At 45.4% G+C, this 26,221-nt stretch overlaps 2 protein-coding genes across 3 annotated transcripts in view; one reads left to right on the forward strand and one right to left on the reverse strand.

Annotated features, from left to right (window-relative positions):
• LOC125905816 (uncharacterized) overlaps nt 1-18,097 on the reverse strand; it is a 197,314-nt gene extending 179,217 nt beyond the window's left edge. The window contains exon 1 of the mRNA XM_049604055.1: nt 18,027-18,097. The gene's annotated coding sequence lies outside the window, so the exon portion shown is untranslated. The remainder of the gene's footprint in view (nt 1-18,026) is intronic.
• Nucleotides 1-26,221, forward strand: part of psmb10 (proteasome 20S subunit beta 10) — a 70,638-nt gene that overhangs the window by 5,738 nt on the left and 38,679 nt on the right. For both annotated transcript variants that reach the window (XM_049604129.1, XM_049604132.1), the window contains one exon: nt 12,609-12,706. In XM_049604129.1, the coding sequence (XP_049460086.1) occupies nt 12,609-12,706 (98 nt within the window). The remainder of the gene's footprint in view (nt 1-12,608; nt 12,707-26,221) is intronic.

The following is a 26,221-nucleotide window of genomic DNA, read 5'->3' on the forward strand; positions in this document are numbered from 1 at the left end:
TCATAATGTCACCACATTTACTTTTGTGCGTCATGTCAAGAAACAGAGACATTTTGAAGTCATATAATACTTAATTCATTATGTTGTACACAATCTCCTGGACAACTTGTCAGGCTCACAAACCTGTATATCGGCAGTTCAGTGACAAAAATCCCCATTCCTGCTTAAATTTGCATTCATGTAGCATAATCTGATGTGTCACGAAGAGAAATACATTAAGGTGATGTAATACACTTTTCCTGGAATGTTTCATTTTTTATGATTTATTGTCTTTCTCCATGACAGAGCCTTTAACAAAGACGTATGAACTAACCAAACCCTGTTTTTTTTCTCTTTGTCCTTGGGTCCTTACTGACCCAGATGTTGCCTGGGTCAATCTGTCAATCTGTCAATCTGCCAAAACCTTGTGGTGTTTGAACAATATGCAATTACTTTTAAAAATTCAGAAATAAATTATCATTCATCTCCCCAGAAATTAGGATATACGTTGCTCACAGTGTTTATGAAATGTGGATAAAAAAATCTTCTCTTACAAAAAGAAGACAGTCTGAAAATGTTAGTTCCCCCATGATTCATGTTATCAGCACATGAACAACAGTTATGTACAGTATATACTGGTTTACAGTGCCATGTGTTTCATGTAGGTAGTATGAATACTTTTTATTTAAATTCAGTTTTTTACACAGGATGTAAAACCACATTTTACACATTATGTTGTGTACAACATATTATATGACTTCAAAATGTCTCTGTTTCTTGCTAATGTTAAATGATGCACATTATGGTGACATTATGATTGATAATCACTGCGAAATATTTAATAAATGGCTAACATTTTTACTCCTTCACGTTAAAACGTGCTGTTGTAAGCTACTGTCAATACCGTCTGTCCTGCATCTCTCTCTGTCTCTCTCTGTCTGTCTCTCTCTGTCTCTCTGTGATGTGATTTAATTGTAGCTCTATTTACATCCACCACAAGAGGTCGCTACAGTCTGTGAATAGCATTATGTGTCACAGCGAAGCAGGGGCTCCTAACGTTGTATTGTTATGATCGAAGTTAAGGTAGCAGCACGTTCATGGACAACTGTGAAGCTGAATAAACAGTGAAGTTAATCAACATGAGTCAGGGTATTTCATGACATGGTGTCAGACGTGACCTTTCCAGCCCACTGAGAGAAGAGACAAGTTTGGAGCAGAGAAATGGCAGTTTCATGCGCCTGAATCATTCGATTTCACCCAGCCGTCACCGTGGCCAACCTGGAGACAGCGTTTCTCTTGCTATCGGATTGCAACGAAACTGGACCAGGAAGACAATAACGTGCAGGTTAACACCTTGTTGTATGCTATGGGCAAAGAGGCAGAGCTGATATTCAGCACTTTCACATTCATGTCTGCAGACAAGGAAGATGATGCCTATTACGAGGCGGTGATGAAGAAGTTTGATGAACATTTTGTGCCCAAGTGGAACATTATACACGAGCGTGCTTGTTTCCACAGACGCTCCCAACGACAGGGGAAGAGTGTGGAGGCGTTTGTAAGACATCTTTATGAACTGGCAGAACATTGTGACTTTGGAGACACAAAAGAGGAACAGGTACGAGATCGCATCGTCATTGGAATTGCAGATAGCGACGTGTCTCAGAAACTGCAACTGGATCCGGATTTAACCCTGGAGAAAGCCATCTGCATGGCTCGTCAGTCTGAACTCGCAAAACGCAAAACGCCGGCGCCAGGTTTACAGATACTGAAGTGAGTGCAGTTACACGCAAATTCAAGCAATTCCAACCGTTTGAGAAAAGCCATGCTAAATTCAAAGAAAATACAACACATGAAAAGAACTGTTCAAGATGCAGCAGAGTGCATGAGTTTGGAGCTTGTCCCGCAACAGGAAAATGCTGCCATAAGTGCAATAAGACTGGTGACTTTGAAATTGTTTCTAAAACTAAGCATGTTGGGGCAGTGAAAACTACAGATGCTGATAGTGATGAGGGAAGTGTGTGGTTCTTGGGAGCTGTTTCAGAAGACACAGATCTTGATGAGGAAAAGTGGTTTACAGATCTGCAAATTAATGGTGTTACTGTGCAATTTAGAATTGACACAGGCGCAGATATTACAGTGATATCTGAAAACATATACCTAAGCCTGCCCCAGCGCCATTTTCTGAAAAACACCAAAGCACTTTTCACAAGTCCTGGTGGAAAGCTTGTTTGCAAAGGCAAATTTCAAACAGACTGTGTGAAAAAGGGACAGAAATACACATTTTGAATATATGTGATGAAAGGCCCATTTACCACTAACCTGCTTGAACTGAAATAGCAACCCACCAATGCCATGTCCTTCTATGTGCCTGTATTTTATATTAATTTTTATATCAATGAAAAAAACAAATCCGTGTGACTAAATTCTTACATTTTTACATGTATCTCAGCACAGCAAGTTGGAAGATGACATATTCTGCCATATATGAAGAGGGGAGACTCTGGAATCTGGCAGTATAAGAACCATGATGCTGGGACATTGTGTCACTTCACAGCTGTCCAAAACATGCGGTTTGTGCCAGGCGGACATGATTGGCAGTATTTTTTCATTATTGCAAGAAATTCCATTGACTTATTCACAAGTCAAAAATGTGTTTTATCTGAAAGAAACATGCAATATTTACATCTAAGATCACAGAAAAATAGTCAACCAAGTGCAGTGATGTCCTCCAAGATAATATTTGCCACTTTGTTTGCAGTAAACAAAGTTTGTTGTTGTTTTTCAGTTTCAGTTATATACTGGGGGGACATTTTGGGCATTGGGGGGGACACATGTCCCCCTCAATGGAAAGCTCTGCTCCTGCGCTTTCATGTGATGTGCGTGGCATTTCTGTGCGACCCTGCATTCGCGAGTAATCCATCCAAGAGTAGTGCAGAGCTGTATGAAAGCCATGTTATACATAATTTTAGTGTAATTTTATCATTGTTTTTTGCTGTGAAAACATTGGACTACCGACAAGTCCGTAGCCTTGTCAGAAAGCTACAATTCTGCTGTTTCACGTGATATGCGTGGCTTCTCGCTATGACGCACGGTCACGGAGAAAATCAATAGAGAAGAACAGGTGTGAATTTGGACGCACTATGCGTCGTTTGGGCCCATAGGGTTAAAGAAGCCACAGACTGGTGTGCTCCTATGGTGCCTGTGATTAAAAAGAACAAGAAACCTAGAATCTGTGTGGACTAAACCAAGCTCAACAGAGCTGTGAAACGTGAGAGGTTTATTCTACCCACACTAGAGGACATTGCACCAAAGCTCGCTGGCGCAACAGTCTTTTCCACTGTAGATGCCTCGAGTGGATTTTGGCAAATACCACTTGATCCTAGCAGCAGGAAGCTCTCAACTTTCATTACACCAGTGGGCCGCTTCTGCTTCCGAAGGCTTCCTTTCGGCATTACGTCTGCCCCGGAAATATTTCAGGAAAAGATGAGCACCCTCCTGAGAGATCACGCAGGCACTGTGGTGGTAATGGACGATGTTCTGATTTTTGGCAAGGACAAAAATGACCACGACAGCAACCTCAGTGCAGTGCTGCACACTATTAAAGCCTCAGGACTGAAACTGAACAAGGACAAGTGTCAGTTCGCAAAGTCTGAAATCCAGTATTTTGGCCACATTATTGGGAAAGGCGGTATCAAACCCAACACTGAAAAAGTCAGAGCCGTCACAGAACTGCCCTGCCCCACTAATGTTTCAGAGCTGCGCCAGACCATTGACATGATCAACTATTTGGGCAAGTTCCTCCCTGACCTTTCAACTGTCATACACCCCATAAACAGCCTGTTAAAAAAGGATGCTGCATAGATTTGGGGAGAAGCACAGAGCAAGCATTCACACAAGTGAAAGCAATGTTGACCACTGCACCAGTCCTTGCATATTACGATGCAACCAAGCCAACAGTGGATAGTGGTGACGCGAGCAGCAATGGCCTGGGAGGTGCTCTGTGGGGAGATGCACTCCGGCCAGTTGCCTTTTGCTCACGAACATTGACTGAGACAGAACAACGGTATTCTCAGATAGAGAAAGAATGCCTTGGAAGTGTTTGGGCATGTGAGCGGTTTGTCAGGTACCTACAAGGCATGGAAAAGTTCTGCTTGTAAACAGATCATAAACTGCTTGTCCCTTTGATGAACTCATGTGACCTTGACAAAGCGCCTGTGAGATGCCAGCGGTTGTTAATGCGCCTGATGAAGTTCAATGTTGAAGCCATTCATGTCCCAGGAAAGCAGCTCATTGTGGCGGACACTTTGTCTTGCAACCCCCCTACAGGACTGTGGTGTGTCTGACACAGAGCATGATGTTATGTACAGGCAGTGGTATTAACAAGACCAATAACAGATGATTGATTGGACATTTTCAGAGAGGCTACTAGCAAGGATGCTGACCTTCAGACAGTTGCTCACTAAACCCACACAGGCTGGCCTTCAGAGCTATCACAAATACCATCCGCTCTGCACAAATTTCATGTCGCCAGAGCTCACCTATCAGAAGTTGAGGGACTCCTTCTGTACGATGGCAGGATTGTCATTCCTCTTTCACAGCGGGAGAACGTACTCTCACAAATACATGAAGGTCATCAGGGCCTCACCAATTGTCGTAGGCAGGCTAATTTGTCAGTTTGGTGGCCAGGGATTGGATGAGACATCACCGAGATGATAAAAACGTGAGCTCTGCCTGAGGAACAAACCCAGTCAGAGAAGAGAGCCATTAATGACCACGCCACTGCCACACGGACTGTGGCAGAAAATTGCAGCAGACATTTGTGAACAAGATGGTAAACAATACCTTGTGGTGGTGGATTACTATTCATGTGACATTGAGATTGCACACACCACCATGAGCAGTCAACAAGCCATTTCCCGCCTGAAAAGCATGTTTGTCAGGTGGGGGATCCCTTTGGAGCTGGTATCTGACAATGGCAGCAAGTTCACCTCAGCAGAATTCAGACAATTCAGTGAGGCATACAACTTTGGACATACAACATCCAGTCCTCACTACCCACAGGCCAATGGGGCTGCAGAAAGGGGTGTTGCCACGGCTAAACGAATCCTTTGCCAGCCAGATCCTCACCTGGCTTTGATGAGCTATCAAGCCACCCCAATCACAGCAGCAGGTCTGAGTCTGATGATTGAACTGATGATTAGTCAACAGATTCGAACGACAGTCCCCATTCTACCTACACAGCTGCATCCCAGTCCTGTTGACTAAGAGAACATCAGGCTTAAAGACTGGCAGACCAAAAATGCCTATCACTTCTTCTACAACAGACATCACTCAGCACGACCTTTATCTGCACTTCAGCCAGGTCAGAGTGTCAACATCAAACTGGATGAAGAGAAAAGCTGGAAAACTCCTGCAAAAGTCATTGCCAAGCCACCAGAGCCCAGATCCTACTATGTGCTAGACTCACAAGTCAGTCTTTAAACGCTTTTCTTAACCAAAGACTGATGACTTTCTCCCTGATTTTGTGTTTAGATGGGCGGATACAATTTCAGAGTTTAAAAAAACTCCCTACGTTGCCATAATAAATCTGCAGGGCGGTCCTTCGGTGGCTCGCTGAACTCTTGTGCTCATAAACATAGTCTGACTAGAAACACGTGTAGCGGTATAAAATGGCTCAATGTCTGTAAACGGTCCATGAAAAAAATATCTTTTGCAGCGGATATCTTAGTTACAACATGATTGAGCTAGCAAAGCAGTTTTGTGTTGCTATGTGTGGTATTTATTCAGTTTTGGGAAATCACGATGTCTAGAAAGCAGCAGTGGCTGCAGCTGACAGGAACAGCTAACCCTAGCAGCAAAGCAGCCTATATTTTTGTCAATAAAAAAATATAATAATCTAACCGCAAATGAACTCCAGCCACCTTCCCTCTTTCCACGGTTATGGGCGGTTTTCCAAGCCACTGTCGGCACAATGAATGTAAGTCCCACTGTCGGCTGGGTGGAAATAAATCAAAGGGCTCTAGTTTCCCGGCGCAGCGCAGGGTGGCGAACCCCACGCAGAGCTAGTTTCGAGCAGTGCAACCCGAGGCGCGCGCAGTTTGGTAGTTTGGCAGACTGAGGTGCGCTGAGATGGGTGTGGTGGCGCAGAAGGGGGAGGTGTTGACAGATCCAGCTTGGCGCAGTGACAGTTTCGTGCCAAAAGGCTTCACTGAAGGTGCGCTAAAAGCTCGCCATCTGAAACCAGGTCTACTGTCAGCGCAGCCGGTGTAAGCCGAAGTTTGGCTGACCGGCGGACAGTGCGCACACATCACCAAAACCTCACAGACAGGTTTCCAGAATATCAGGCACATTAATAATGCAATAAATAGCCACAAACCACTATTCAATGCAACTATCTGCAATCAGCACATAAATGTATCTCTATATTGACTGTCCCGTCACATCTGATGTCAGATCAAAGGGGTTTGGCATGTTTGGCACGCGTAATGGAAACCCAACACACAGCTACAAACTAATGAGTTCACATCCCTCTCAGCCAACCACAAACAGCCACAGTATCAGATAGGGAGTATATATTCAGCATCTGTCATCTTAGAAAAGTCAAAAGAAAAGAAACAGAGTGAGACTGCGAGAGAGAAAGAGAAAAAGAGCGCGCGCACGAGAGAAACGCAACATTGATTTACAATTGTGGTGACCTCCTCCCATGGTACCTTTGCATCATCAGCCCGTGGAGGTCTGTTCGCAGTTCTGTATATTCGGACACTGCGAGCTTGGACCTCTCGGACCAAAACATCACTTTCCTCCTGGTAGAAATTTGGCCGTCTGACGCTGCTGCTCTGTTCTGCCATGGCGAATTGAGTAAACTCTCATTATGCCTTCGTGCGGCGCATTTAAGGGCGAGGAGAGGGGCTCATTTGATTGGTGTGATGTGTGTAAAACCCACTCCACGCCTTCTCTCCTCCCTCTTTCCGACTTGCGCAGGAGGGACGGAGGTGGGACAGACGAATAGCTGCGCCAGCGCGCACGGTGTGCCAAAATTGCAAAATAGAGATAATCATATTACAAAGATAATATAAGATAATAACATTAAAGACAAAATTAAATTGCAATACTTTTTCAAAACTTGATGATTTTACCTTTGTGTACATTTTGTATACAAATTCATTTCAATTTCAATTTACAATGTTCAAAATTTTCTTCCGTGGGGGGGGAATGTCCCCCCCCACCCCCCCACCCCCCCCCCCCCTCCATAGTTTCCCAGAATCCTGTGGGAACCACTGGCTAACATCATGACGTCATCTGTTAAAAGCCTCCCGTTGTCGGATACGACATGAAACTACTCCAGTTAGCTCAATCATGTTGTAACTAAGACATCCGCTGGAAAAAAATATTTTCTTCACGGATGAGCACACGTTTGATAAAACGGAGTTAAATCTCTCGGCATCCATTTTCAAACTCTCTGTGTGTTTGTTTCCTTGTGGACGAGAAAAGGGGGAGCGCACATTTCCGAGTAGGCGTGTCCTTTTCAAAAATGCAAGAGGCGTTGCTTTGTTGCCGGCGGTTTTCGCCGGTGTGTTAAACACGCTTTAGAAAGGAGTGTCCCCAGATTATCAGAAGGCGGAGATCTCTGATTGTCTGGTGGCGAGACTAACTATGTGCAGACTGAGCAGGGCACAGTTGCCCGCAGGAACAGGAGGCACATCCAGGAAGTGCCAGAGTCATCTGTACAAGAGGCAGGAAAAGAGACTAATGACTTCAGCCATGACACTACCTGTGACACGAGCTCCCCTCCTACCCCTCCTACTGCTCGTCACCCCAGTTCCCACAGTGCCCTTCAAACCAGTTTTACTCCAAAGAGGACCTTGGCAGGGAGGGCAGTTAAAACTCCTGTCAGGTTCAAGGACTATGTTCCAAAGTAGGACTGTTGATTTTTCATGCCGTATACGCATGACATGTTAAGAATATTTTGGTAGTTGCATACAGACTAGCAAAAAAAAAAAAAAAAGAAAGAAAGAAAAAAAAAGGGGAAAAAAAGTAACATTGCAACTATCGGTTGACAGCTTAGTAACAGTATTTTTATTGACAGTTTGTTGTGCACTTTACCTTATGCTAGAAGCTGCATTGAAATATTTGGTTATTATATGCCCCTTATGAGAATTCACTAAAAGGAGGGAGATGTGATGTGATTTAATTGTAGCTCTATTTACATCCACCACAAGAGGTCGCTGCAGTCTGTGAATAGCATTATGTGTCACAGCGAACGTTTGGGGTAACGTTAGGAGTCCGTTGTATTGTTATGATCATGGACGACTGTGAAGCTGAATAAACAGTCAAGTTAATCAACATGAGTCAGGGTATTTCGGGTAGTTCTGTACGACATCTATTGCACGTCTGTCTGTCCTGGAAGAGGGATCCCTCCTCAGTTGCTCTTCCTGAGGTTTCTAACGACTTCTGAAATGATGGCTACGCCCCTGCTAGCCTTAGAGTAGCAGACAAAATGTGATGATAACGATTGATGTAAGGTTAAACTCATTAGGTTTTTCCATAAACTTGTCTTTCACATTAACTCAATGCAAATATCTGAAAAATAAGTTTTTGGGGAAAAAAATACGTCATAGGAGTCTTTTGTTAGTCCATTTCATGATAAACTCATGATTTTATTTCTGATCCCAATTGTTTGAGGATAAGCAATGTATCTCCTCTTTGTTTACACAATGTTGAACTCGCCCACCTTAACGCCCAGCATTGCGGTGACACAGACCTCCTGCCTGTTTCTGTATACTGACACCATTTCCCTTGGTGGAAACGAAGCTTGTATTAACTTGTATTTCACAGAAACAATAAATTGTGAAGACAGTAAAGCCTCCAGTAAAATAGCATTTTTTTAAGACTTGTGTGTGATATATCCTTTAGGGATTTATACTTTGGGATTTATCCTGGCTTCATATGAGCAGAGGATATCTCCGCTCGTCGCTAGGCTAATTTATATAGGCCTTCTGTAAAATGCCATAGGCTGGCGCTAATAACGTTAGCATGTTGCATTTGCTTGGAAAACGTGTTTAGTATAAGACAGTTGTTTTGTCGGTGAACCTTGTGAGTTGTAATGGAGCCAAACTGTGTGCCATTACCTTTGTTAAATGTCGCTGTTGTCCCTGATTTTATATGAGAAGAGAAAAAGATCATTAGTTGCTAGGCTAATTTAAATACCATAGGCTTGTGCTAATAATGTTAGCATGACGTATTGGTGGGGGAAATGTGTCCAGATAAAGACAAGTGTTTGTCTGTCAATGCTGCGAGTTATAGTGAAGCTGATTTGTGTACTTGTGTTTGAAATTGTCTCTATTAAGCTATGTTTAATGTGTGTTTTGGGTGTGTTTTGAATCAACTAAGCCTTACAGCACTTACCATAGTCCTCCACCACTGACTAGCGTTTTGGTGTAACTGCAGAGTGACAGACACACCACCGCAGAAGTAAAAATAACGTGCAGATTTTTTTTTCCCCCTAATCTTCACTAATTGATTACTTGAAGATTACATATGACTTCAGTCAACCAAGATTTTCTTTGGTTGACTGTAGCCCTAATTATTATATGCATTAACTTAATATTACCAGAGATATTGGATAAAGCGAGATACCCCACTCAGCTCACTTCCTGATTCAGTGATGTCAGCGCCACGCCCCCGTAGGAGACTTGCGGCAGCTCTGAATGTATTGTCGTCAATGAGGAAAATGAACGTGATCACAATTTATGGTCAGTTCTTTTGCCCTGTAGTCACTAAAGTAAATATTGGGTTCGTTTTCCACAAGCCACACATATTACCAACATTCTGACACTAAAGCTGCATTTTTCATCCACACAGATCAAGAGAAAATTAACTTTGTTTGAGCCCTGTCCGTCTCAGAAAACAGGTTCTCGCGAGATCTTGTGATCTTGATAAACAGGCGGTAAAATCACAGTTAGCTTACAAACAGTTATTTACCGCTAGTAATAAATAAAAAATGCCCAAGCTTTGTGCAGCAATAGGCTGCAATAATAGGAAGAATGTATTTTCATTCCACCTGCTTCTCGATCCGCATACACAGACATCCACAGATCCTCTGTTCAACACAATGGTGAAGGGGGGGGGGGGGGGGGGGGTTTGTGGGAGAACAGGCTCTGATTGGAGGGAGAGCTAACCACGCCCACTTAGGAGACAGGAAGAGTAACCATTTTCTTAACATTGGATAAGCCTACGGTGGGGTATCTCCTTTATCCAATATCTCTGATATTACTGTCCTCAGTCTTGTTTTTCTTTGTTTTCTTCTGCCTCTTGTCGGAAAGACGGCCCGTCGTCTGGCTCCGTGATTGGATAGTCAAATGATATGTTAATCTCAGCATCCAGATTGGCTGTTCCTTCGAATGCATCAAATGACAGTCGAAACTACTTGTACCGACTTGTACTTGCAGATATGATTTGTACCTGTGGGTCTGATCCGTAACTGTGGACTCAGTGCACTGTAAAACTTTTTTGTACTTGTGAAAACTTGATGTGTATCTGTAAAACTTTTTTGTACTTGTGAAAATTTGATGCGTATCTGTAAAACTCTTTTGTACTTCTGAAAATTTGATACGTAACTGTACAAAAAAAATTGTAAGTGTAAAAATGCTATTGCCTGATTTAGTAAGAATTATCAAAAAATCTGATGGAGTTGACAGAAACTGAGGACACGACTTTGATAGGCAGATTTTTAAGGAAAATATTGTTTGATGTTCACTTTAGGCATTGTTTTATAAATATAGAATTTTTTTTTTTAAATTTAATATATATGTTTGCACAATGGTAAATGTTTTTATATAAAACGTTTTTTGTTTTTTTTTTGGTTGGGTCAATATTGTGACCTCTTGCTGAGGACAAGTACAATAACATGGACCTCTTAACTACATACCAGACATTTAAACAAATTTGCCAAAAAACATTTAAAAGTGGGTGATAAAAATTACATTGATATACACAGTTTCTTCAGATGTAACTTTTGTAAGTATGTAAATCATGGTGAATTTATTTATTTTTCATTTAAAGCAGCTGTGCAGAACTTTTTACCTTTTATAAAACTGTCCCTAGTTCGTATCCCCCCCCCCCCCCCCCCCCCAACAGCGACAAAAAAGCCTTTCTCTATATGGCTATTTAGTGTAGCCTTGTAGCCTCGGTCGGGTCAGACACAGCGGAAGTCAGCAAACCAGAAAATGGCACCTGGAGGGGGAAGTAAGTCTGCACGCCGGAGCCATTAAACCACAGAAGAAGAAGGAGCCGTGTTTACGAGTAGGATTAAGAAACAGGGTAAATGACATGTAGTAGGAAGTAGTGAATGATTTCGGACACATTGCACACTCTTGTACAGTAGGTGGTGGTATGCACCTGGAAGTTGTTTGTGATCCGCCAATAAATTGAGAGAAGAAGAAGGAGTCGTGTTTACACCACAGAGTGTTCTTCGAGTAAGTGGTACACAACGGGCATTGCTGAACACATAACAGTTTTACCAGATGTATCTATAAGGACTTGGTTGTACTTTCGATGTCATGGCAGATAAAGAAGGAGCACCATCTAAAAGAAAAAGAACAGAAGAAGGCTAAACGGGACAGTGATAGGGCTCGAGCCCAAACCTCGGTCGGGCATTCACCAAGTGGAGAGAGCTGAGAGATTTGAAAGGTTATAAAACTGATCCCGAGTTGGCCCTTTTCCTAATAGACAGGTATGTAGTTTTTGTTTTTATTTAGAGAATAATACTAATACTTGTTAGATGTTGTTTCACTTATGGAAGTTATAAACAAGCTAAATGTAACGTTAGCTGATGTGAACCGCTTTTGTCAAGTAATGTTACAACAAACACGACAAAATCATCCGACTGTGACCATGAACACAAATATACAGCAGGCAGTTGTCCTCAGTTTATAAGAAATTCAGAGTTACACCAGAGCATTTATGATTTTCTTCTCGCTCTCCAAAACAAATGCATGCGGTAATTGCTGGTTGCAGTTGAGATTTTATGAATGAAGCCGAATGCCGGCTGCAGTCGGAATTTTACAACACCAGGCTGTGGGTGTCATACCGCTTGGACCAAAGGGGACACTATAATCAACAAAAACGTAAAGTTCCACACAGCTGCTTTAAATGTTTTGTCCCATCTCTCAAGGATCAGTGAACTACAAAAGGAGTTTCTGACAGTTGAGTCCACCATGCTTTATTTTCTCTTCAAGCACTTAAAGTGACCACTAGTGGCCTACATTGTGATGTGTAGTCCCATAGATCTGTGGACACTTTTAAAAAGCAGCTTGAGACTCTTTTCAAACTTGTCTTAATTTAGTTTGATTAAGTTTTCATTTTTAATGTCTTTTAAAGTTTTAGCATGATATCTATATTTCATGTCTGGTTTTGTTTTTTACTTGCTATTATGTTTTTTGTTGTGAAGCAATTTTAGATGTCTGCTCTTGAAAAGTTCTATATAAATAAAGGTATTATTATTACAGCTCTCTATTCCTGACTGATGTTGGTGCATATGTGTGAAAACAACCTGGAAGTTTTTTAGTGTTTAGGAAGTAGACTCTAAGAGCAGGCATATGTGGTTAGTATTTCCTGTACTTGTCTGCCAGGATGGAGTGATCCTGGGAGCAGACACCAGAGCTACAGACGACATGGTGGTGGCTGACAAAAACTGCATGAAGATTCACTACATCGCTCCAAAGATCTAGTGAGTAAAACCAAAGTTTTCTGATCACTTACACAGCAGGACAATGTTGGCTGTGTCCCAGCCCCGGCGTTAGGGGGTTAATTAGGGGGGCAATGCCCTCCCAGCCCTGCTTCCTTGCCCCCCCATTGGCTGTCAGAGGGGTAAGGAGTTTTTTTCCTCCTGAAAATAATTTAGACTAGTTATAAATTGTTTTGTGTGTCAAATTGTATTAATTCATATTCAGTTAATCAGTAAAATTTAAAATACAAAAAATATTTTAATTTTATTTAACTTGATATGTCTCAGCTTGTGTCACGTGACACATGCGACGTGCGTACTGCTGCAATTGGCACTGACGTAAGTATGTTTATGTTCACATTTTTCTACTGTCTATGAGCGAGAGGAGATGTGTGATTAAAAACGGAACAGAACTATGGATATAAGGAAATTCTTCCGACCAGCGCAACCTAAAACTGCCTCCAGTAGGGCAGAGCAAGCTGAGGAACAAGCGACAGCGGAGCAGGAGCACTTTATCCCTGCGGAGAAGGAGCAAGCAGCTAGCAACGTTAGCTACACAGAGGCACAAGCCCCCCCAGCGGAGCCGGAGCGCGAGCAAGCAGATTATAGCGCCAAACCCAGTGATAATGACCGGTGGCCCTCCGGATGATCTAGGCGAGGACAAGCCCGCTCAGGTCATTTTGAATAAGTTTCCCTCTCGCCTTTTCAAAGGTCAGAAACGTTCATTTGTTGCCCTATGGTACAACCGTAGAGACTGGTTAGAGTACAGTGTTAAAGCTGACGCGGCATTTTGTTATGCATGCCGAAAGTTTGGGACTGTAGATTCTGTGGTCAAGAAAACTGGCTATTGTGACTGGAAACACGCAGTAGAGGATTGTGCAAGCATGTGGAGTGTAAAGAACACATGGAAAGTGCAGCAAAGTGTCGAGAGAGAGAGAAGAGGGCTGATTCAGCACAGGAGGTTTCCACCCTTGTGAATGAAGGCCAACTAGCTAGTAATCGGTATTACATCGGTGCTATTATCGACGTGTTACAATTCCTGGCCATAAACCGATTGCCTCTCAGAGGGAGTGTGGAAGCATTTGATTCTCAAGGTGATGCAAGCTGTGGACTTTTTTTTTGAGTATACAGTGAGAAAAGACCCAGAGCTTGAGAAGATACTGCAAACAATCCCACAAAATGCCAGATATACATCTCATGATATACAAAACGAACTACTCAAGATAATGAGTGATATTTTAACTCAAGAAATTGTACATGAAGTAAGTGATTCATGGTTTACCATTAAAGTTGATGGCACCCGAGACCCCACTGGCTGTGAAAACATTTCTATCGTGATCCGTTTTGTAGCAGAAGATTTAGAAGTTAGGGAGCGTGCAAACACTATAATCACAGAGCTGCGCAGAGTTGGTTTAAGTGCATCTAAAATTCTCAGTCAGGTGTATGACAGAGCATCGGTCATGTCCGGGAAGCATGGGGGTGTTCAGAAGATCCTGCAGGACACGCTCGCCAGAGAGATACCCTATGTCCATTGTTTTAATCATCAGCTCCACCTAGTTGTGATAAATGCAATGTCAAGCGAGGGAGCAATCGAGGACTTTTTTGGAGTTTGTGGGTCTCTCTACAAATTCATTAAGAAACCCACTGTTGCAGTCCACTGTAAAGGAGACAGGCTAAAATGTCTGCTGGATCAGCGATGGACTGGCCATCTAGCTACCGTCACAGTTGTGCTCAAGTCATTTGATGACATTTTCTCTCTGTTGTCAGAGATTGACAGCAATCGTGCCTTTGGAACTGACTTACGAATTGAGGCAGCAGGTCTGATTTGAGTTATTTCAGAGCCAAGCTTTGAATTCATTGGACGCTTTGTGCAGAAGATTTTGCAGCTGCTTGATGCCCCCAACAAAATGCTTCAGTCAGAACAAATGGATTTGCTCTCTGGGATGCGCTTAGTGAAAAGTGCATCTGAATGTGTTGAGCAACTGCACTCAGAAAGTGAGTTTAACAACATCATGGGACAGTGTAAGGAGACAGAAAGGCCACAGAAGAGGAAGAGGACTGTTAACAAAAGTCTCAAAGGATATCTCGTTGAAGACGCCGTTGGCCAGCAGCAGGGTGATACTGACGAGGGGGACACTGAACTGCGGAGATTACTCTACAGCACCTTGGATGCGGTGGGGGAAGAAATAAGCAAGTGTTTCAGTGAATGCAACAGTGAGCTAATGACTGCACTTCAATCTCTGGACCCAAACAGTGAAACGTTCCTCGATGTTAAACATGTAAAACCCATTCTGACTTTATCAAGTACTGAAATCATTGAAGCAGAATTTCTGGTTGCTCACCACTTCCTCAAAACAAACATGACTGCCGATGATGAAACCTGGACAATATCGCGGATTGACAAGACATTCCACAGCACACTGGAGGCTAATGCCAAGTGTGATGACGGCCTTTAAACATGCTCTGACATTTGGAGCATCAACAGCCATGTGTGAGAATTCTTTTTCCACTTTAAAAAGTGTTCTCACAGACAATAGACTCATCATGCTGCACCAACGAAAAGCACATTTAGTGCAGCTGGCCTTTGAAAAGGACTTAACTAAAAGATTTGCTACTGAATTGAAGGGGGCAGTAATGAAGAGGTTCAACTCTGGGCCGTCGCCGACTGCAGCTCTACTAACTGGTGAATAGCCTAAGCTATTTAGCTAAAGGGGGTGTGATATTGTGATTGATATTGCACTGCAAAAACTCAAAATCTTACTAAGAATATTTGTCTTATTTCTTGTCAAAACGAATATCATTACACTTAAAAGAAGACCCATCACCCAAAAAGTAACTTGTTTTTAGACAATTTTCACTTGTTTCAAGCAAATTTTCACTTGAAATAAGTAGAAAAATCTGCCAGTGGATTTTTTTTTCTTGTAACAAGAAAATAAATCTTGATGTAATGATATTTGTTTTGACTAGAAATGAGACACATATTCTTGGTATGATTTTGAGTGTTTGCAGTGTGTGTTGGTTGTACAACTGGTTTTCATGTGCATATGAAGTGAAATTTGTGCTTGTCTTGGTAATAATAGACAATTGCCATTTGTCTATTTTGGCAGTTATATATGTGCAGATCTGTGGGAAATGCAATGCTGCCCCCCTGTGATCATCACATGCCCCCCTTACAATATGGTTCTGGAGCTGGGGCTGCTGTGTCCTTACTCTTGCTTCTTTACAGTACTTCAGAATATTACTTTCTGTGTGGACTTTTATTTTTTGGTGTTAGGTGTTTGTACTACATATTATGTTTTTTTGCCAGTTGGTATTGTATATTACATGTATTTTTAGGTTTATCCTTAGTAAAAAATATGAGTTAAAAACATATAAAACTACAAATTTTCTCTTGTTAGCTTTCTGTCACCTTAAGGATTGGTTTTGACATTTTATTTTTGAAAGGTAAGGCTATCTCAAGGCAGTTGAACGCAACTGGACTTAGTTTTGTCTTAGAAGATGTTTCACCTCTTATCCAAGAGGCTTCATCAGTTCATGCTTGTCTGACTAGGCTGGAACTAGTCTGACAAAACTGGTGTGGAAAATCCCGGGTATTTAACCTCTGATACCCCTTTTCCACCAAAAGCAGTTCCAGTACTGGTTCTGGGCCGGTGGTTAATTTGGAACCGGTTTTCCTGTTTTGACCAACAAAAGAACTGGCTCCAGAGTGGCACCAGTTCTTTGCTGGACTAGAAGAAAGAACCAATACGTCACGGGGAAGGGCGCGGGGTTAATGAGCCGCTCAGCTGCTACAATGAATGCTGTGGACGATGGTGGACGAAAGCGTAACGCTGCCGCAAACGGACCCCGGTAAGTTTCTTTTCAACATTTTCGCCTTGCACATAGTTGTTTAGTGTTACCAGTTTCTTCAGGTAACAGCTGTGTCCCAATTTAGGCCTGCATCCCTTGGAGGATGCGGCGCTAAATTGGGACACAGCTATTGTTTGTAATGTCTGCTCGGGTTAATGTTAACTGATCAACAGGTTAGCCTTGCTAACATTAGCTAACCAACCTGATCTCGCAGAAATACGTGAAATGACCACGACCTCTTAACACCGCATTCCGTGGTGGCAGCACGTAATGGGTTGAAATTACGTGCTGCCACCACGAAAACAATGCCAATGTAAAGTCAATTAGGGTCCTCTCCCGTGGTGGACACACGGATTCCCTGATTCAATCACGTCACGTCAACCTCGTTTTCCTCAATGATATCTTTAACATTCCTGTATACACACAAAAACGCAGAAGTGTTCTTGATATTAAAACGTCAAATATATTCCTCTGTTATAATTTCCCACCAATAATAATAATGATGATAATAACATGATAGTTCGGCTGTTCTAGATATTTGTTATAGCCTATTCAAATATTCAATCCCAAAAACGCTGTTTCTAGAGAACTTGCTAAAATATCTGAAATGAACCATCATGCCTACTTTTTCTTAACTTAATTTCATCTAGGTGCAGTGTCATTACTAGTTCAGCTTTACTAGACATTTGATATATTCAGTAGATGTATCTTTTTACGACCCTGTTTTACAACAAGCCGAAAAAACCCACCATCCCAAAAACGCCGTTTTTAGAGTACTATCTAAAATAACTACGATTAGCCAACATCCTTGCTTTTTTTCTTAACATAGTTCATCTAGATGCAGCTACTTCGGCTTTATTAGATATTAGATTTATTCAGTAGATCTATCTTTTTACAACCCTATTTTACAAGCCGCAAACGAACCTACTGTCCCAAAAACGCCGTTTCTAGTGTATTAGCTAAAATATCGAAAATTAGCCGACATCTTTACTTTTTCTTACCATAGTTCATCTAGATGCAATGTAATAACTACTTTGGCTTTACTAGATATTAGATTTATTCAGTAGATCTATCTTTTTACAACCCTATTTTACAAGCCACAAACGAACCTACTGTCCCAAAAACGCTGTTTCTAGTGTATTAGCTAAAATATCGAAAATTAGCCGACATCTTTACTTTTTCTTACCATAGTTCATCTAGGTGGAGTGTAATAACTAGTTCGGCTTTACTTGATATTAGATATATTCAGTAGATATATCTTTTTACAACCCTATTTAGAGCCCTACTTTGCAAATCAGAACTATCAATCAATCAATCAATCAATTTTATTTATAAAGCCCAATATCACAAATCACAATTTGCCTCACAGGGCTTTACAGCATACGACATCCCTCTGTCCTTAAGACCCTCACAGCGGATAAGGAAAAACTCCCCAAAAAAACCCCTTTAACGGGGGAAAAAAAACGGTAGAAACCTCAGGAAGAGCAACTGAGGAGGGATCCCTCTTCCAGGACGGACAGACGTGCAATAGATGTCGTACAGAACAGATCAACATGATAAATTAACAGTAATCCATATGACACAGAGAGAGAGAGAGAGAGAGAGAGGGAGAGAGAGAGAGAGAGCGAGAGAGAGATATGCAGGTAATGACAGTATCTTACAACAACATTAATGGAAGTAATAATATTATAGTTATAGTTCTGGTTACTGCGGTACAATATGTTGAAAGTATGTATTAATACCTGGCAGTATACATGTGTGACAATAATCATATGTCTATAATAACAGAAGAAGTATGACTAATGACTAATGATGGCAGCAGCAGCAGGAGGCATCTGGCGGGACCACGGCAGCAGCACAACCACACACGTCACGCTGTCCAGGCACCGCTGTGATATGAGTTAATCTGAGAGACAGTGGAGCACAAAGGCTCCGGAGAAGAAGCCGAGTTAGTGACATCCAGAATGGCCGGGTTAGCTAGATGCAGTAATAGGATACGAGAAAGAGAGAGAGAGAGAAGGAGAGAAGGGGCCCGGTGTATTATAGAGGGGTCCTCCGGCAGACTAGGCCTAAGTCAGCCTAACTAAGGGCTGGTACAGGACAAGCCTGAGCCAGCCCTAACTATAAGCTTTATCAAAGAGGAAAGTCTTAAGTCTAGTCTTAAATGTGGAGACGGTGTCTGCCTCCCGGACCGTAACAGGAAGATGATTCCACAGGAGAGGAGCCTGATAGCTAACTACAACTATGTTGCTGATATGTATCAAACTGCATGGCGCGGTCCCAGGGAACTGTAGTTTTTTAAAAATCTAAGTGTTTTTCCCAGATTTGGAAGTTGTAAATACTGAATTGAGAGTACACTGTGGACTCTAAGGGGATGGTAAACACATTTGTGAAATCAGATTTTAAATATCAAATTTCTAAATGGGTGAAAATTAATTTTATCCATATTTTATCCATATCTGACAGCACCCGCAGTTGTTGACGACACTCACATGATAGTTGAGGTCAAGAGCTCTCTATAACAGTTGGTCCCATGTCTGTACCCCCTTTCGTTGCTGAGTTATAAGCCCTCCAACATGCACTGAGGTCAAGGTTCAAAGGTCAATGGCTGAAAGCAGGAGCCATGTAGAATCTTCATACTGACATATGTTACTCTCCAGGTTGAGACCTTTCCAATGATATATTTGGTTTAGCTCTACGACAAAGTTTAGATTTTTTCATTTTTTGGATGGAAGCCATGCCAGGTGTAGTTTCAGAGAGCACTTTGAAGGCCCCGTGTATAAAATGAGTTTTGTTTGTTTCTCTGCTTGTTTTTATCTTTTTTACTGTAGATAGTTACTAACATGAGTCATCCTCAGACAATACAATACTACTAAAAAGTAAAACCAATAATAACAATAATGAAATAAGCAAAAATAATATTAAAATCATATTGAAATTTTAAAATCTATTTACAGAGTGGAATGGTAGCCTAATAGATAACTTAGATAATATTTATTATTGTTTAGACACTTTATTATTGCTTAGATACTATTTAGCCTATTATTGTATTTACTTTTAGCATGTTCTACTTTTGAGTAATTTCCGAGAAGTTATGATAATAAAAAAAAAAAATTACAGACTATAGGAGACAACCTCTTCAATGTCTCACGTCAATTAATTAACACTATTTGTCGGCTTTTTATAATGCCTTTTTTTTTTTTTTGCTGCTGTCTCCAGTTGAGAGTGGTGATTTGCTAAATACACTCTACAATAATAATTAGATTAACATTTGGTCTATAATATTGTTGGCTATATTACGCATTTTAATAAAAAAAACACCCGGAAGAATAAAAGAAATAAACACCGAAATAATTACTTTTTTTATTGATACTCCTCTCTAACACACACACATACACACACACACACACACACACACACACACATTGAACACGCGATTGAATGAATGAATGAATGAATGAATGAATGAACATTGGAAGTGGTTCAGCCACAGTCCCGCCGGCTGGCGTGGTCACATTGAGATTACATTTGTTTTTTATTACTAACAAAATGTTTTATATTTGAAACGAGAGTGTTTGTGGACCCAAATGCAGTACCAGGCTCGCAGGAACAGTTGGTAATGACTTTTATTAGCACCACAGCAAACAGGGAATGCAGCAGGCAGAATAAACACAGAATAAAGTTCGTTCTTCGGGCAAGTTGCCCTCACACAGTCTCTGAGGCTCAGATGAGGGAAAGAGAAGCGGCCGTGATCAGCCACGGAACCGAAGGGAAGCTCCAGAGCCCCCGGTTCCACACAGTTCAAAACTCTTTCGGAGAGAGGGGAAGAGATGAAGCTTACGGCAGCCAAAGGTGGCGAGGCAGACGCTCCGTAGCCAGAAGAGCCGTCAGCGAAGGCAGAAGCACCGTTGAGGAGCAGGCAGGAGGGTAGACGAGGCCGGGCGGAGGAGTCGAGACCAGACGAGCAGGCAGAAACCAGAGACGCTGAAGCAAAGCACGAGGTCGGGGACAGAAGGCAGGTGAGTTTACCGGGAGGCAGACGAGGAGAGCAGGTCGGGGACAGGCTAAAATTCCTCAGAGGCCTCTGTCCCAGTCTCTTCATGCTCCGAGGCCGGTCCCGCATCCTCCTCCTCAGACCCAGATGCCTCAGATGTAGGAGGAGACCGAAGGTCAGTGTTGGGGCCCCCTTGTGCCGAGGTGATGTTGGAGGGCTGGTCAGGGTGTTGGCGATGGAACTCCCTGATGAGCCGTGCGTCCAGGATCTGACGGGCCGGAACCCATGACCGCTCCTCCGGACCGTACCCCTCCCAGTCGACGAGGTACTGCAGGCCCCTTCCCCAGCGACGAGAGCGGAGCAAGCGGTGCACCGTGTAAGCAGGGTCCCCATCGATGATGCGAGGCGGTGGGGGTGGCCGGGAGGCGGGCTGCAGGTGGCTCTCCCGACACGGCTTTAGCTTGGAGACATGGAAGGTGGGATGAATCCGCATGGAACGGGGCAACTTGAGTCGAACAGCCACTGGGTTTATCACCCTCTCAATGGGGAATGGACCGATGAATTTGGGGCCCAACTTCCTCGACTCCACCCTCAGAGGCAGGTCCCGGGTAGAAAGCCACACCTTCTGTCCCACCTGATAAGGGGGGGCCTGGGAGCGGTGACGGTTGGCGGCTGTCGAGTATCTGTCGGCGGCCCGTAGAAGTGCAGCCCTGGCCTGTGTCCAGGTCCGGCAGCGGATGAAGGCCTCCACTGAGGACAGACGGTCTCTTTCTCTTGAGCAGAAAACAGGGGAGGCTGAAAGCCGTGGCGCACTGGAAAGGGGAGAGTCCAGTAGCGGAGCTGATGAGGGTGTTGTGGGCGTACTCCACCCACAGCAGTTGCGAGGACCAGGAGGCAGGGTGCCTGGAGACCATGCAGCGGAGCGCCGTTTCCATTTCTTGATTCATCCTTTCTGACTGACCATTAGACTGGGGATGAAATCCAGACGTCAGGCTGGTGGAGGCCCCCAGGAGGCAGAATTCCCTCCAGAAGGTAGAGGTGAACTGGGGCCTCGATCGGAGACCACATCAGGCGGAGGCCGTGAATCCGAACACGTGTTGCAGAATCAGTTCAGCAGTCTCTTTGGCCGATGGAAGCTTGGGCAGGGCACGAAATGAGCCATTTTACTGAAGCGGTCCACAATAGTCAAAATGGCGGTGTGGCCCCCTGACAGCGGCAGTCCAGTGACAAAGTCCAAAGAGATGTGGGACCAGGGGCGGTGAGGCACAGGCAGGGGTTGCAGGTGGCCGGCAGGGGCCTGCCGAGGGGCCTTGTTCTGGTTGCAGATTGGGCAAGCGTTAACAAAGTCTCTGGTGTCTTCATCCAAAGTAGCCCACCAGAACCGCCGTTGTAGAACCTCCTTGGTACGGAGGATCCCCGGATGGCAGGTGAGCCGGGAGTCGTGGGCCCACTGCAGAACCTCCGTCCTAAACTCCTGCGGGACGAATAGGCGGTCTTGGGGGCAGGAGCTGGGCCCGGGCTGGTCCTCCAAAGCAGCTCTAACTCGCTCCTCCACCCCCCAGGTGAGAGCGGCCATCAGCCGAAGTGGGAGGATGTTGTCAGGGCTGGGAGTCCTCTTCCCGACCATGAACTGACGGGACAGGGCGTCAGGTTTGACGTTGCGGGAGCCTGGACGGTAGGAGAGAGTGAAGTTGAATCTGGCAAAGAAGAGGGCCCACCGGGCTTGACGAGAGTTCAGCCTCTTGGCCGAGCGGATGTACTCCAGATTCTTGTGGTCAGTCCAGACGAGAAAGTGGATCTTGGTTCCCTCCAACCAATGGCGCCACTCCTCCAGTGCCAGCTTCACCGCCAACAGTTCTCGATTCCCGATGTCGTAATTTCTTTCAGCTGGGGACAGACGCCGGGAGAAAAAGGCGCAGGGGTGAAGCTTCTGGTCCCTGGCAGCACGTTGGGAGAGGGCGGCCCCCACCCCCACATCCGAGGCGTCGACTTCTACGACGAACTGTCTCTCGGGGTCAGGGATCAGGAGAATGGGGGCTGAGGTGAACCGCCCCTTCAGGTGCAAGAACGCCTCCTCGGCGGCCGAGGTCCACCTGAAAGGAATCTTGGAGGAGGTGAGGGCGGTGAGAGGTGCTGCCACCGTGCTGTAGCCCCGGATGAACCTCCTATAGAAGTTGGCGAACCCCAGGAATCGTTGCAGCTGTTTGCGGGAATCAGGGACGGGCCAGGAGGTGACAGCTGATACCTTGACGGGGTCCATCTCCATGCGGTCCCGGCCTATGATGTACCCCAGGAAGGAGACAGAGGGGGCGTGGAACTCGCACTTCTCCGCCTTGACGAACAGGGAGTTCTCCAGCAGTCGCTGCAACACTGTCTGGACGTGATGAATGTGTTCTTGCTTGGAGCGGGAGAAGATGAGAATATCGTCTAGGTAGACGAACACGAACTTATTGAGCATGTCTCGGGCACGTCATTGATGAGGGCTTGGAACACAGCAGGGGCATTGGTGAGGCCGAAGGCATCACCAGGTACTCGTAATGTCCAGTAGGGGTGTTGAAGGCCGTCTTCCACTCGTCTCCCTCACGGATCCGGACCAGATGGTATGCGTTGCGGAGGTCCAACTTAGTGAAGATGGTGGCCCCTTGGAGCAGTTCGAAGGCTGAGGCGATGAGGGGGAGAGAGTAGCGGTTCTTCACCGTGATGTCGTTGAGCCCTCTGTAGTCGATGCAGGGCCTTAATGTCCCGTCCTTCTTGTCGACGAAGAAGAACCCCGCTCCGGCAGGTGAAGAGGAGGGTCGGATGATCCCGGCGGCCAGGGCGTCGTTTATGTAGGTCTCCATGGCTTCCCTTTCAGGTGCGGACAGGGAGTAGAGGCGGCCCTTGGGAGGGACGGAGCCGGGAAGGAGGTCGATGGCACAGTCGTAGGGCCGATGAGGGGGCAGAGAGGTGGCCCTAGCCTTGCTAAACACCTCCCGGAAGTCGTGGTAGTCAGGGGGCACCATGGAGAGGTCTGAGGTGGAACGGGAGCTGGCCGGTGGCGTGGATGCCACTGCTGGTCTGAGGCAGATCTGTTGACAGGAGGGGCTCCATCCCAGGATGGACCCCGTGGACCAGTCTATGTGGGGGTTATGGCGGCGAAGCCAGGGGTAGCCAAGAATCAGGGGAAGGTTGGGAGATCTCAGAATGTGAAACTGAATAGTCTCTTGATGTGTGCCGGACAGAAGCATCGAGATGGGAGTGGTTTGATGAGTGACAGTTCCCAGGAGATGACCGTCCAGGGCACTGGCTGGCACGGGATGAGGGAGAGGGACCCTAATGAGGTCCAGCTGGCGGGCGAGCTCCTCGTCGATCAGGCTGACGTCCGCCCCCGAGTCGATGAATGTGGCGAGGGTGTGGGACCCCCCTGGCAGCACAAGCTGGACGTGGAACAGAGGTCTTGGGTCGGGGCAGAGTTCTGGGAACGGCTCAGCAGAATGCCCTCTTTACTGCTGAGCCCTCCCTTTGCTGGACACCGGGAAACAAAATGGCCGGCCTGGCCACAGTAGAGGCAGAGATTTCCCGGCGTCGCTCTCGCTCCTCCGGGCGTTAAGCTGGTCCGCCCCACCTGCATGGGCTCCGCCTCCATGTATGGGTTCAGGAGGTGGGACAGGAGGGGCTGGGAGTCGACGTTGACGGAAGGATGGCCGGTGATCCCCTCCCTCGTGGCGTTGTTCCCTCCTCCTTGTCTGAATCCGCCTGTCCAGCCTCGTGGTCAACTCGATGAGTCCGTCCAGGGAACTGGGGAGGTCGAATGAAACCAGCTCATCCTTCACGTACGGAGCCAGCCCGTTGAGGAAAGCGTCACATTGGGCGGCAGCGTTCCAATCACTGAGACGAGCCCGGGTCCTGAAGTCAATGGCGTAGTCAGCAACTGTCCGATCCCCTGCCTCTGGCTCATGAGACCCCAGCATCAGGACCCAGGAAACAGGACCAAAACCTTACGGCTCCTCTGAGAAGGCCTGGAAAGAGGCGCAGGCTGGTGTGCCTCTCTCCCACTCTGCCGTTCCCCACAGACGTGCCCTTCCAGTGAGGTGGTTGATGGTGAAGGCGACTCTAGCCCCCTCTGTGGCGAAGGTATGAGGTTGCAGGGCGAACAGAATGGAACAGTTTGTCAGGAAAGGGTTGCAGCCCTCAGGGTCCCCTGCGTAGCGTTCTGGCGCCCCCACCCGGGGCTCGGGTGCAGTGCTAGAGGACGGCCCCGGGGTCGGAGCAGGAGGGGCTGGAGCCGCAGCCGGAACGGCAGGTTGTGTCATGGCGGCCGCCATCTGTTGCACCTGGGCGGCTAGCGAGGTTAGCGCTCGTTCCAGAGCAGACGCCGACTGACGAGCCTCCGCCGCGTTGGAGGCTAACAGAGCCTCATGCTGCTGGAGCATGCCCTCCACCCGGGCTAGGCGAGATTGAGGTGAAGCAGGGTCTGCTGGGTCCATTTCTGGCCAGATTGTACTGAAACGAGAGTGTTTGTGGACCCAAATGCAGTACCAGGCTCGCAGGAACAGTTGGTAATGACTTTTATTAGCACCACAGCAAACAGGGAATGCAGCAGGCAGAATAAACACAGAATAAAGTTCGTTCTTCGGGCAAGTTGCCCTCACACAGTCTCTGAGGCTCAGATGAGGGAAAGAGAAGCGGCCGTGATCAGCCACGGAACTGAAGGGAAGCTCCAGAGCCCCCGGTTCCACACAGTTCAAAACTCTTTCGGAGAGAGGGGAAGAGATGAAGCTTACGGCAGCCAAAGGTGGCGAGGCAGACGCTCCGTAGCCAGAAGAGCCGTCAGCGAAGGCAGAAGCACCGTTGAGGAGCAGGCAGGAGGGTAGACGAGGCCGGGCAGAGGAGTCGAGACCAGACGAGCAGGCAGAAACCAGAGACGCTGAAGCAAAGCACGAGGTCGGGGACAGAAGGCAGGTGAGTTTACCGGGAGGCAGACGAGGAGAGCAGGTCGGGGACAGGCAGAGTTGGCACCGGGAGATCAGGCAGGAGAAGAACGCTGGAGAGTCTCGCATAATGCTAAAGAACAATCTGGCAGTGAGTGAAGGTGCTGGAGAGGCTTATATGCAAGGCTGGTAGATGAGCTGCAGCTGTGTAGACAGGTGAGCAGAGTTGGGCTGATGAGGTGGGCGTGGCTGGCAGGTAGAGTGAAGCAGAGGGAGGAGGAGTGGAAAAACACTGCAGCAGAGTGGCAGGAGAGGACTGAGAGACAGGGATTGTGACAATATTGACCGTATGAATGGTTTCGTTTTCAAATAAATATTTGGAAACGAAAATATGCTTTGGTGTACTTTTCAAGAGTTTTGCAATATCCCAGACAGCACGCATACGTCTCGCCGACGTCGGCACGATGAATAAAGTTGCATCGGCAAGACATATTATGGAGAGCGTTTGCTCATTGGGAAGACGTCGCCGAGACATCGGCATTTGGTAAAAAATGCCCTCCAGACGATGTTTGGACGATGAATCAAAGATGCTCAGCGCAGCCCCTCTACAGCTTTTATACGACCTTTATTTAGGTCGGATCATTCAATTAGTATAAATATCTCCATATCCATAGTTGAAATTAACATGTATTTACTTAAAATGTGATAGGAATATGGCAATATCATAACAAAAAAACAATATGCTTGACCACTAAATAGCTTTGT

The sequence above is a fragment of the Epinephelus fuscoguttatus genome, linkage group LG18 (assembly GCF_011397635.1).
Source record: "Epinephelus fuscoguttatus linkage group LG18, E.fuscoguttatus.final_Chr_v1".
Taxonomy (NCBI): domain Eukaryota; kingdom Metazoa; phylum Chordata; class Actinopteri; order Perciformes; family Serranidae; genus Epinephelus; species Epinephelus fuscoguttatus.